The following is a 14,289-nucleotide window of genomic DNA, read 5'->3' on the forward strand; positions in this document are numbered from 1 at the left end:
TAAGCCCCCAAATCCCCACCAGGGTTCACCACTTATTTAATTACAAGACATATTTTATAGTAAAATGTGTTTATTTTTTTAACTTTTGAGAATGTTTTTAGCTTATACGTTGCTAAACGACCAAGTCCATTGGCCGCATTTGAGAACATGATGAAACATGTTTAAAAACTTTTCTCGTTTTAATACCAGAAACATTAGTTTTTTTTTTTTAATAAACTAATTGCAAGCAAGAGAATGAAGGGGAAAGTGACTAACAAGTGAGGAAGACAGCAAAATCTTGAAAATGTCTGTGAAGGAATTGACAATTTGTACATAATTTACATTATATTACACATTATTCAAATTCAAATTCAAATTAACTTTATTCATATTATTTGTACAATTACATTTGAATTTATACAAATAAGGAATGGAATCATCTTACATTTTTTATTTTATTATATCCTATGTGTCCATATATTCTCCAAATGAATAAAAAGCCTTATCTGACAAAAATCTTTTAAAATGTTTTTTAAACAATAAATCATTTTCTATGTTAAATAAATTCCTAGGGACTTGATTTATAAATTTAATACCTGCCGAGCTAGGTTTTTTATAATGAAATTCCAATGCATGTTTATGTACTACCAATTGATTCTATTTCTAGTAAAGTAGTTGTGATTTGACCCCAATCGGGGTAATTTGTCAAAATTTGATCTAACCATCATAACAGTTTCCAGTATATACATTCCGTAAATAGTTAAAATTCCTAATTTTGAAAAATACTCTTTCACAGATTCCCCATCCTTTAAGTTCATGATTATCCTAATTGCTTTTTTTGAAGTTGAAGAATGCTTAACAGATTTGAATTACTAGTGGCCCCGTACAACACAACACCAAAGTTTATATGAGAATGTATGTGGGCGTAATAAATGGTTTTCAAAATTTCAGTTGAGCAATATTTTGACATGGTTTTAAGAGCAAACAATCCGGAAGAAATCTTTTTTTGCAAAGCCAAAATATGTTCGTTCCAAGTTAAGTTCTCGTCTAGAAGTAATCCTAAAAATTTTAGTGTTAGTTAATTGAGAAATTTGTATATTGTCTATTGTTATGTTTGGCATAAGTTTTTTTCTATTTTGTTTTGTGCAGAAAAAGATCATATTTGTTTTATTACAGTTTAGTAATAAATTTTTACTGCAAAAATAATTAATTAATACACATGAGTTCCGTTTTACCTGCAATTTCTATTTCATTCCAACTTTTACCAGCAACTATTAAATTACAGTCATCTGCATATAGACACAGCTTACTCTGATCTTTTGTCAGAAACATTTGGCAAACCCAACATATAAAGTAAGAAAAGAATTGGCCCCAGAATGGAACCCTGTGGCACTCCATGCCTTGATATTTTTAAAGAAGATTTTGCATGAGTGATTTGATTTAATTTGGGTTACAAACTGCAAGTCAACATACTGTGGTCTATTTGAAATATAAGAAGCAAACCAGTTTAATGTAACATATTTAATACCAATATTTTTTAAAATTTCTATTAATATTTCATGTGATACACTATCAAAGGCCTTGGTAAGATCCATAAAAATGCCAACCACATAATTCCCCTTATCAATATTGTCCACTATGGTTTCAATAAAATCCGTCCCAGCAGTTATGACAGACTTACCAGCTCTGAAGCCATGCTGTTCTCTGTCAAATATATTATTGGTTTCAAGAAAATCAACTAGTCGTAAAAACATTACACGTTCAAAAATTTTTGAAAAAGTAGACAAAATGGACAAAGGTCGATAATTATTATTAGGGTCAGTTTCACTTCCTTTTTTGAAAACGGTTATAATTTTAGAGATTTTCAGTTTTTTCAGGAAAGATTCCAGACACAAAAGAGGAATTTATAACATGAGTCAGGGGCTTGATCAGGTACATTTTAGCTTGCTTGACAATTGGCATTGGAATTTCATTGTGGGCCTGCTGAATATTTGTTAGGAAATGACATTATAATCTCATTTAATTCTTCCTCACTTACTGATTGGGTGTGGAACTTTTTAGCATTAGAAGTTTTAAAGGTACCAGTGTTTAACAGTAATGTGTGAAGACAAGTTTGGTAATAATTTCATTATCTACAATGTCAATAAAATGATTATTAAAAATTTCACAGATTTCTTCTGGTTCAGAATATTCATGAATAATCAATTTTAATATGTTTATTAAAAATTGTGATAATTTTTTGTTTCATTATTAATTATTTTCCAAGTAGATTTACAGAACGTTTTCAGAATTTCTAATTTTATTTTCAATATATTCCTTTTTTCGAAGAGTTTAATTTTTTGCTGTAATTTTTTTTCAACTGTTTTAATAGCTTATTTAGTGTTTCTATCTTTGGTTAATCTTGTAGTTTGACTTAAACTTATAATTTCCGCTTTTTCTTTTTCCAAATCATAATTGATCCATTTGTCTTTATTAAAATCTACCCTAGACCTTGACCAGAGGAAAACTAACATCAAAATAGTACATCAAAATTTTATGAAAAACATTGTATTTAGTGTCTACTGTTGCATTGTAGACTTCCAACCAAGTTTCATTGCTCAACATATTTTTAAAGATCTCAATGTTTTCTCTTGTATATTTTCTACAAAACTGTGTTAAGGTCTTAAAAGATGTCTTTTTATTACTACATACATTAATTTTCAAAAGTTGGGCATCATGATCAGAGAGCTCAGTAATAACACCTTCAACCATAAGTGACTTTTTCGGTAAATTTGTTATAATATTATCAATTGCACTTTCACAATCCAGGGTAACTCTAGTCGGAAAATTCACCAAGTACTGCATGTTATGTTGCCTTAAAATATTACTTAATCTATCATGACTTTTAGAACAATGCAATACATTTATGTTTATATCCCCAGCTAAAATTACATGCTCATAAGTTTCAGTTAAAATAGTTAAAACAATATCAAGTTTATCCAAAAAGAGCCATCATAAATTAAACCTGGAGTTCTATACAACCCCACTAATACAAAAGAAAAATCAAAAGCTTGGCAGGAAAACAATACAGCATTCAAACTCTTTATCTATACATAAGTTATTAATTCTAGGAATTACAACTCTCTTAACTTGGTAAGAGTTGCTGCCCAAAATCATAACTCCTCCACCACCACATGTTTGGCGACAATAGTTGATTTATAACAGAATAGTTATTAACTTTAACAAATTTTTATTTCATCAATTTTTAGTTTATGTTCACTCAACACTATTAGGTCTGGTTTCAACTCTTCAAGAACTATTTCCAAAAATTTCTGCGATAAAAAGTGTTGGATATTTTGATGTAGAATTTTTTATTGTAAGATTTGCATTTCTTGAATCCAAATTATCTTATCTTGTTTGTTTCAGTAGAGGAAATCAATGCATACTTTGTATGCAAATCAAAGCTCTCAACCTATAACATTTCCTTGGTAACTGACCTGATAGTATGATGTACTGTACCTAGCTTTCATTATCTTGAGAACATTGTATGTTTATCTGATTTGAGACAAAGCCATCCATTTTAAAAACCAATTTAATTGTTTTGTTATTTTGTTGGATGAATAGGAGAGGGTCTAACTTCTTGAGATTAACTATCAATTCAATAATAGGAAATACTTATTCTTGAATATACAGAAAATGTAAATGCATCACTCTTTAAACTTTCTGCCCCTTTGCCAATAGCGCAATGCAGTGGGCACAGCGGTTATCACAAGATAAACGAATCAAGCAAAGTTGAGCGTGGCTGCAGCTTGGATGGGTGATCGCTGAGTGATTCTACGCTTGCATACATTGGCTATAGGTGGTGGTTTAGAAGTCACCTTTAAACCATTGGTCTCCAGATTGAGTGTTAGATGGGGCTTCTTACTCCCAAATTCACCTGGTAAAATAATACTTTCTTTACTTCACTTCGTAATTTTAACACATTTTAGGGTTGTTGCTGCATAAACAAATTTAACGTTTTGCATCGTAATGGAATTTTTTTTTAAAGGAGAAGCCGATCCCCTTTTAAGCCTTACTCTGCCCGTCCTCATGGGCCATGGCCTGTGCGAGGATCTTATCAAACAGAATAAGAGGGAGAGTTGATACTGTACAAGGGCGATGGTATTGATAGGATTCGAACCAGCGCTATCTCTAACTCAGACTCAAAGTCCAACGTCTTAGACCACTCCGCTACCGGCACTCCCATAGCCGAACTGAAAGGAAAATTCAAATTAATAAGAGCTCTAAGCTGTTAAAAGACCATTTAATATCTTTGGTGATGTGATACTTATTGAAATCTACATCCACATTGCATGAAATTTTAGTATGTTTTACTCTTAACACATTGACTGTGACAGACATCCTAGTGCGTACTAGATGGTTAAGAATACTGTGTTATTACTCAGTATATAGCTACAGAGAAGATGTTAAAGATTGTGGTTACATTTCAATCCTAGTGAAATATTGATTGTATTATAGTATTTGTATACCCTTTCTGTCAACAGTCACGCATATTATTTAGTAATTTTCAAAAAAAGATGTTTTTACTCTACTCTTTGGAAAGTACACCACTTTATGTACTCAAAGTCTTATTTTTCATTGATCGATTTTTCGATTCATTAATATTAAATGTATGAAATTCAATATCATTATGTGGACTATAAAGGATGCTTCAACATTTTGGATGGGAATTTAAATCAATTTGTTGATAAGAGATGGTTATAATCTAGTCTCTACAAACTTTTAACTTCTATGATGAGCTTAATGAACCAAACTCTCCAATAATACTTAAAAAATAGTTATGATCTTATTTACCAATAAATTATACTGTACGTTTAGTAATGTATGATGTTGCTCTAAATAGAAGAATATTTTAGTAATCAGTGTTCTGAAATACAGTATACAGATGACAGATAGAGGAATAATGAAGAGGAGGTCCACCAGAGAGTTTCCAACCCCAACTTTTTCTTTGGATAACATTATATAACATTCTAAAATACTCAATAATAATATTAAATGTGTATTAAATTATCAAAGAATGAATTGTTTATCTTCTGGAAAACCAAAAGAAAAATCTAAATTGATTTCAACGAAATCTAAAGTTTTCTTTAACTACTGTTTTATTTTTTATATACCTAGCATATTCTCCAATAAACACAACAAATTATAAGAAATAATAAATCAAATGTTTATATTTATACTTACTGAACGAGGTAGATGTAATGCAGTGTAGGCAAAGGTTCTGTCTTGGTAGTTGAATATGTCCTTGGGTTATCAAACAGTTGTCAAAAATAATCATACTTTGATATTTACAACCCACGACTTAGACATTATATAACTGACAGAGTAGCAAGATTCCCAACTGAACAAGAAATTCAATTTTTTTTTTTAAGAGAGGCTGATACCCTCTTAACTCTAACTTCTGCTTATTATCATGGGCCACTTGCCTGTGCAAGGATCTTATTAGACAGAATAAGGGGAGAGTTGATACATTACAAGGTCCAATGGTGCTGGTAAAAAGTACAGAAGTCACAGTCAGGATTTAAACCTGTGCTATCTCTAACTCTGCTCCAAAGTTTATCTTAGATCATCTGACCAACAACACTCTCCTTTAATGTTTCAAGTGTTACATATTTTCTTAGATATTTTGAATTGTAACAATTTAGAATTTATTGTATTTGTATCTTGTTTGAACCTTTGAGACTAACACTGCCATTTTATCACTTACTTAAGTTCTGATATTGAAGTGAAAATTTTGCTTTTACAAACCAAGCGATACAACATGTTTAGATCTATTTCTACATTTACTACTTAGTTTGTAATACTGGAGGATTTCACTGATAGATGAACTTTTACAGTTGTGTGTGTGGTCTTACTGCTGTGGGCAGACCTGAGACAGTTTACAAATGCTGGTCCGGTACGAGAGGATGACATCTGTGGCACACACAACGGACGGCGGCTCTACTTGGAGCAGGGCGAGAGAGGGATCCTCACTGCCAAGAATATAACAACCTCCTCACACGCTCACCAGGTGAGATCTATCTGGCTTGAATCAAAATTCAACCATCTTGTTACAGATATTTCTTGAAATGTGCAAAACGTTGGAGATCAGTTGGAGACTCTTGGAAAATGAAAAAGGAAAGCACCTTTAGCTATGGCTTTCTAACTACCTGTAACAAGAGATTATCAAATAAATTTGTCTATCTCCTCAGAGTAAGAGTTTGTTTTTATATTGATACAAATTTTTTTGATTAGTTTATCTGCACTCCTGTTTCTAGTATGTTGACTATTGGTCAAGAGAATACTTTCACAAATTATTTTAAACATTCTTTATTAAAAGGCAGTTCATTAAAACTTCAAAATTAAAATAGACATTCAATAAAATAATCTTGATCCAAAGTATTTAGATGTAAACAATAATTTCTCCTAAGAAAATTGTTATTCAAATATAACATTTCTACTTGTGCAAAATCCAGTTTTTTGGACACTAAATAAATTTTAATATTACTAAATAATACGTTAAAGATTGAAAATGCAGCTGGATTCACGAGTCAGGAACCTTAAGTACTGCTCCTTCCCTAACCTACATTACCTCATAACCGAAGCCTCTGATTGGTCTCTGACCATCCAATCATAAGGCTAAAGAAACTAATTCTCAACTGTTATACCCTATTTTAATCAGCTACTATAATCGACTTCCAGATAAACCACTGTCTTTCTGTACCATTACCCACCTTTGCACATCTTTTCTTGAGAAATTGTATTGTACCTACTTATAATGTACAGAATTTTTGTATAAACATTCTCCCATATTTATCTGTTTATAACATTTACAAATAAAATGTAGCAGATGCTGCACTATCAACCAGTCTGCATCCAACATATCTAGTACTTAGCTACAAATATGAACTCATACAAAACTGCAACACAATCATTATTACCATCACATGTTTTTATAAATGTGTGGGTTTTTTTATTTTAAAATTAACGCTTTTCACATCAGAACATATACAATCAGGTCAAATCCAATTTCCATTTTGTACTTTGCTGTCTTTTTTCCAGTCAAATATGCTGTTTCTGATGTTACTCAGTAGATTTTTTAACATACATCATGATTTGATTAAGTTCAGTACTGATTACTCACTTATGTGGAACATAGTCTTCTTCCAATATAGCATGGGTAAGGCAGTGCCCACTACCTTTCTTCAAAGTGGCTATATCATGAATTTTTTACAAGACAGCCTCAATTCCATACCCTTTCTCTACCTTCATATAATTCACACACAAAATCTTGTAGATGTTTCCTCAATTTTTACTATTGTGAACAATATATATATATATATATATATGTAGAAAAAGGCCAACATATTAATATTAATGAACTATATTTCGCATTACGCTTCTTCAGGTCAAAACTAACAACATAACGAAACACATAAAATAACCAAAAACATAAATGTAAACAGATAAATAAATTAATAAGCATACAATTTTTGAAATGATAAACACATGTTCAAACTGTGGGTGTAAAATTATATATTTATATATATATATATATATATATATATATATATATATATATATAATTAACCAGCACTTATATCACTTAATTAATTTTTATAACAAAGAATTTTTTTTAACCAACAGAAAGACATTGTAGTAGCAGGACCAAAATAATATCTTTTTACTTCACGACAGTAAAATTAAAATCAATGGCACTTCAAGAATAACTGGTTACTCGAGTTGCATTTCTTTAATATGCAAAGTAAAATTATCATATATTCTTATTCTGGTACAGTTTCCATATTTCTTGAATTTTTTACTTGATTCAAATAAAATTTGTACCTTATTCAGAGAGTTTTTTCTTAAAGATTGAAAAACATGTTCCAAGCCACGAGCAATTGGGATACTTGTAAGCCAGCATGGCAATGTTTTATCATTTAGGAGCGAAATGAATAACCAGTTACTAGTTCAGTTCAATCTTTCCCCACCAGGAGGAGCCTATCACAGTTCTCTCTGGCCATATTGGATGGGAATGTATTTGTTGTTCTTTCAAAATACAATGTAAGAGGTTACTTGTTATGTACTCCCAAATAATCAGTGGCATAACTAAGGGGGGATGAGTGGGATAAAACCCCTACCAAAAGCCATAACATTTTAAAGAATATATGTAGAACAAAAATCCAACTCAGTTGAAATACAGCAGTTAAATATTTTACTTTGATTAGGCCTTTCTAATATTAAAATCTAGATATATTAAAATTTATTCCAAACCCCACCTCATGTGTTGTGTTCTTCAATCAGATTCATCCCCTCCAAAGACATTTCCAAGTTACGCAACTGCAAATAATATTTACAAAACTTCAATAACACTGTGAAAGTGTTAATGCACACATGCATAGATTAAAACATGTTTACTTTGATTGTAAACAGCCCAGCTCCCTGCAATCACACGAGCAATGTAGCCTGGAGGTGGTGACATGCCCATCATGTGTGATAGTGGTGAGATTCCGCCATCTCGCCCTCTCGCCGCAGTGTGGCGGTGGTCTCATGGACGCTCCGTGTCGCTGTGACTACCTCTGGCTCTCGGAACCACCTTACGATGATGTGTCCGGCACTCCCTTCTGTGGTCACTTCCCATCTGCCTCAAGTCCACCAGTGTTCCGCTCACAGACTCGCACCCTGGTCCTGGCTCTGCTGTTCAGCCAGATGCACAAACATGCCTTCACGCTGGAGTATACATCCGAGAGTAAGTAAAGTCTAATTTAACTAGCTTTATATTAACACTGCGTTACAGGTGTAAAATAAGCCAGGTACGCGCATGAAGATAATGGCAAGCGCTGTGGGGATTCCTTCACTTAAATTTTTTTTTGTGTGCCTCTTCAAAATTATTTACAGTTACGATAACTAACGCAACACACACAAATGTAGATTCCCTCACTTCTTAAATATCCCTCAATGTCAGAATCCTACACAGCACTTTTGTTTCCTTACTCTAAACTGAAATTTCTTATTCTACTTCCTTCTCTTTCTTATTCTATGTTAACTTAAAAACAAAACAATTAAAACCACTAAAACAATATAAAGGTGCACTGGTAGAGAACCCGCTAAATAACATATGAATGTCCGTATGTTGACTTGAATTGTTCAAGGTCAACTGAAAATACAATGGTGTGTGAAAGCACAGATAACAATAATACTTATTGTCTTTTGTCTGTGGTGGAAAGGGTGCAGGGAATATGTTGTAGAGATTCTTCCACCACTAACTACAGAACATTACAGAAATACTTTAAAAGCAGGGAATAGCTGCCATGCATATTAAGCAGTGTTAAGTGACTAGTTAAGATTTCAGATTGTAACAAATTGCCTTATATTGTAATATGTGCAGTTTTAATTTCATAGTACTGTACTTACTTACTTTTTGTATTGTTGAATCTTTTGCCACATTGTGTATTATAGTTTTGTATAAAAAAAGAATAATGCCTGTATTAAAAATGTATTAACAACTCTTAAACACTTTATGATACATCCTCAGAAGAGTTCTTGTTGAAATGGTAGATCCAGCTGAATCTACACTGAGAGCAGCAAAAACCGTTGTCACATATATCTATTCAACCCTATGGATGAAGCAGTACTTCACTAAATGCAAATGTCAATATATTGGAGTGGATCAATAGAGCTAGACTACTGCAGAGGATGACTGTTGGAGTAGGTTAAATGTTTCCTTAGTGTTAAATGTTGTTGCTAGTCGGGGCATGAGAATGTCCTGTTCCTTGCCCACTTTGACTTGAGAGGCTGGAACAGAGCTGACCTTTCCTTCTTCCAGGGTGACATGACTGAAATATAGCACACCATCCTTTTTCATTCGATTTTGACTTGAGGCAGCCAATCCCTGTTCTCAACCTTGCCTACCTTGAATAGTCTGTCACTCTGAAAGCATTTCTGATCTCTTGTTCTAAATTATTCTAATTTTAGCTATGGTTAAGCCTATGTTATATTTATAATGAGAATACACCCTGGGTATTAATGGTGATAATATTGCTGAAATAATCAAGTTCTTGCTACAACTTGATTTAACGAGGAGTAAAAATGTGTAAAAACAAGTAAAAACATTGCTTTCCTGAGCTAGAACAATGTTTATTTAAAATTAGTGATTTGAAGAAAACCTGCTCATTTTATTTAAGAAGGAAGCCTTAAAACTGTTCGGTTCAATGACGTAAAGCCTTTAACAAACGTCTGACCTAGTGGTCTTTAAATAGCTTCAAACAATACAATTCCAAACAAGACGCATATCCTATGAAAGTAATAAAAAATAAGCACTAGTTAAAGAAAAATCAATCAATTTACTGCTACAATTAAGTTTAGCAGTTTAATTACTAGAATTGAAGCTACTTATCTAAATCCAAAATCTTTTTGTTTTCTAATAATCTGAAAATATATTGTTCTTGAAATTTTATTTTCAAATTTTCACTTGTGTCTTTTACACCACTGCAGCTGACCTTAAATGTTATAAATATATACTCATAGATTTGTTATAATTTATTTTGAAATGAAATCTATCTTTTAAATATATCCATGTCTCTCTTGTTCAAGCCTTTATACATACAACTTTTTAACAAGATGCTTCAAATGTATAACATGTTCAAAAACAACTATGTGTTTATAAAGTACAGGAAATGGATGTTTATCTAAACACAGTGTATACTCTGGTGTAATTAATTTCATCCATTCTAAGCAGTTATTACATAACAATTAGCCTTGATTATAGATCCTTCTGAGGATCTATAATCAAGGCTAATAGTGACAAAGAGATGAATCAGTTCCCAATGGAACGTTTGTACCGTCAGTCACCAGTCAGAATGTTAATAAGGCATTCTGTTCTATGCACACAAACATTTTCACAGTGCAAGATTATCTTTGAAATTGTATTCAGGTTTCCATACTACGCATGTAGTTGTATACATTAGATAGCAAGATTTCACCCATATTTGAAGTTGAATCAACTGCTTTAAGAGCAAACCAGGTTTACTTTCTAAGTGGTTGACTCAGTAAGAAGAATATGTTTCATCGGATTATTAACAATTATTGGCATATAATATACAACAAAAGCAAAATGAACTATGTACTGAGAATGTTTAATTGGCTGTAACAGGTACAGGTAAACAAATTAACTGAGGTGGAAAACTATTTTTAACTCACTTAGCATAAGAAACCCCTCCTTACACTTGCTTGATTCTGGAGTTACAGGATGTTCAGGATGAATAATGTTGGAGATAACGGTCTTCTCCTAAGATGGGATGGTCAATATCTCAGTCATGTCACCTTGGAAGAAGGGCAGGCCTATCTTTTCCAGCCTCTTCAGCGAAAGGCCAGTCTGCCTCTATCACGTCCAGGCTGGCGTTGGATAATCTTCAACGCTAAAGAAGCTCTACCTATTCCAACAATCATCTTCTGCAGTAGGCTAGACCTATCGATCCACCCTTCTACCCCAATATCTTAAGAAAGTGACAAATCGGTATTTGCTGTATACGGTATAGGTTCAAATGGAAGTTATAAACCACAATAAAGTGAACCCTCCTGAGAGCTCTCACTACAAAATACAAAATGCAATATTACATTAAAAGTTCGAGTGAGTGCACCGTAACAGTGAATGTGTTAATGAATTTGTAGCAAGAATTACCCTTAAAAAAATCCTAAGATAACCCTAAAATGTAATAAAGTTAGTGAGATTACATAAAAAATTAGTGTTTTTTACTGGTTTGCTTTGATCAAATGAAGGACTTTTCCTTCAAATTTAGGATTTTTGTGACAAACTCTCTAATTGATTTATTAATACCTAATGCTTTGCTCATTCTTTTAGGGAACAGGCAACTCCTGACAGGGAAGCCTGTCTCGGGATCTATGATTGGAGGCAATGTGAGTGTGGGTGGAGTTATCACATCTCCATTTTTCCCCAACCAGTATCCTCGAGATCTGGGCGCTGAGTATATCATTAGCTGTAATTCGAACAATAACAGCTCTTGTCGTGTACGACTACTCTTCAACGACTTTCAGCTGGCTGGAGTATCCATCATGGAGGTGAGTGATTGTTTAACCTGTAGTGTATATGGATTTGCTTTTGAATGATTTATTTTTAACAATTGACAGATTCAGTTGACATTATAGGTAAATACGTAAAGTAGAGTTCACCATATGAGGTCCAGGCAATAATTTAGTGTAGCAGGTTTAGCATTTACTGGATGTAAAACTGTTGACAAGGGTCCAAAAGCTTGTGCAATAATACAGCTGACAAGCTAAAATATAGAATGTTAACTAAATGAACACCAAGTGACAATCTAGAGTAGCAAAAGCTCTATCCTTTTAAATTTACAGTACTGACATTTAATGTACTGTAAATCCATCAGCTGGGATCCTGAGGGTTGTGCTTAAATACCTGACTAATCTTATTTCTTAGTCTTATGCAACTAACAGCATGATTATCATCTAAATTTTCTGGTTCACACTCCTTAAAACCATTAACATAATTAAGTTCTTGAAATGTTTTGGTCTCTGTAGAGAGCCTTCTTCAATCAAAATTGTAGGCTAAACTGCCAATAATGTGTTTCCACTTACAGGTGAGCTGAAGAGGTGGAGCTATATAATGATTAGCTGAAGCTTAACCAATCAATGACCAATATGACCAAACAATATATCCTTAAACACAGCTTTTTGATAATGTTAAAACATATGTCCAGAGGGTTATGTATTAGTACATGACAATAGAACTAAAATATTGAATCTTAACTTCTGAGTCCCAGTTGCTATCTAGTATGACAAAAGTACTGCAGTTACAGTGCTGTAAAATCATTGACTGGGGTCAGAGGGTTTTGTGACATTACCTGACTAACTAATATATAGAACAGTAATCTTCTTAGGCCCAGATGTTGATTATTGTGTGGCAGGAGCTCTACATTTATATGTATTGAAAATTATCAACTGAGATTCAGATGTTTATGTGATAATGCTGCCTGATAAATAGGAGTCTGTTTGAACTACTTTAATAAAACTAAATTTAATACTTAGCTTGACAGTGATTCATATATGTTGTGCAAATGAGTTTTTATGTTACATTGCAGGCTATTAGTGTACCAGATATCCCCTCTTTGAATGTCATCTATAATTTAATGCTAGGCAGATTGCAAATCTTCTCTAAGTTCTCAACCCTGGTTGATACATCAGCTTCTAACTCAAAGTATAATAAGTATAGAACTGTTTGGACTCCAAATTCCCTTAATGGTGGCAATGAAGAACCACTAACTTACTTAGGTTGACTAAAAAATAACTGGAGAATTTATAGACCAAAGAAACAGTTTGAAGTATTAATTGAATTGAAGGAGAGTTCAGTATTCATCTAAGAGTAAGCATAATAAATAATAAAATTGTCTTTTCATTGTTTACAATCACTTAATGCAGTATCCAATTATCTCATAACTTAAAAGTCTTAGTAAGTTTTGAATAAGACCATTGGCTGTTTGCTCTTGGATTTCTGCTAGACATCCTAAGTTCATTAAGTTGAACAAGATGGCAACCACACTTGTAGGAGCTATGCAGGGTTTTTTGTTGGTAGTAAACTTCAAGATGTGGAAGTTGGGTGAATTGTAGTCCTTGGCACACTATAAATGGACTACATAGATATGAGTCTTCAGGAGACACACAGTTTCGATACTTAGCACACTAAGGCTTAACATAATGTATTAGATATTGCCAGTTATCCCTTTTGTACCCTATAAGCTACATGTTGACTATATCCTAGAATAAAGTTGTGACTCTATAGCTAAAAGGTTATGGGTTACATTTTCAAGAAAGTAAGATACAAATTAACAAATGGGCTTAGACCACATTCTCTTAAAATATTTAATATCTTCTTTTAAAATGCCACTGACGTAGAAAGAACCCCCTTCTTCCAATGACAATAAGCGGACTACATAGATAGTTATGAATCTTCATAGGACAAACTGAATCATTATTTAGCATCGTAAGGGTTAAAAAGTGGTCAGAGCTTTATATTTTTTAAGTACTCTTGTCAATAATACCATCACAATAAAAATAATGATGCTAGTTGCTTTAAAAGTAGTTAATATGTTTTCTATAAAAGTAAATATTTGTTTAGCAAAAAAAATGTATTTTGCCTATAAAAGAAATACTTATTAAACTATAGACTATGGATTCCATGCAAAGTTTTACTCCTAGTATTATGGTACCAAACCATAAAAATATATATTAAATACAATTTCATACATGTGTTTATTTTAC

General features: G+C 32.6%; 2 protein-coding genes across 2 annotated transcripts in view; one reads left to right on the forward strand and one right to left on the reverse strand.

Moving 5' to 3' along the window:
- The window catches only part of LOC124367717, a 50,426-nt gene extending 45,165 nt beyond the window's left edge, over positions 1-5,261 (reverse strand). The window contains exon 1 of the mRNA XM_046824792.1: positions 5,203-5,261. The gene's annotated coding sequence lies outside the window, so the exon portion shown is untranslated. The remainder of the gene's footprint in view (positions 1-5,202) is intronic.
- LOC124367716 overlaps positions 1-14,289 on the forward strand; it is a 97,018-nt gene that overhangs the window by 7,070 nt on the left and 75,659 nt on the right. Inside the window, exons 2-4 of the mRNA XM_046824791.1 lie at positions 5,856-6,028; positions 8,431-8,746; positions 11,858-12,075. Coding sequence (XP_046680747.1) covers positions 5,856-6,028; positions 8,431-8,746; positions 11,858-12,075 — 707 coding nt within the window. The remainder of the gene's footprint in view (positions 1-5,855; positions 6,029-8,430; positions 8,747-11,857; positions 12,076-14,289) is intronic.

This window comes from Homalodisca vitripennis, chromosome 8 (assembly GCF_021130785.1).
Source record: "Homalodisca vitripennis isolate AUS2020 chromosome 8, UT_GWSS_2.1, whole genome shotgun sequence".
NCBI classification, from domain to species: domain Eukaryota; kingdom Metazoa; phylum Arthropoda; class Insecta; order Hemiptera; family Cicadellidae; genus Homalodisca; species Homalodisca vitripennis.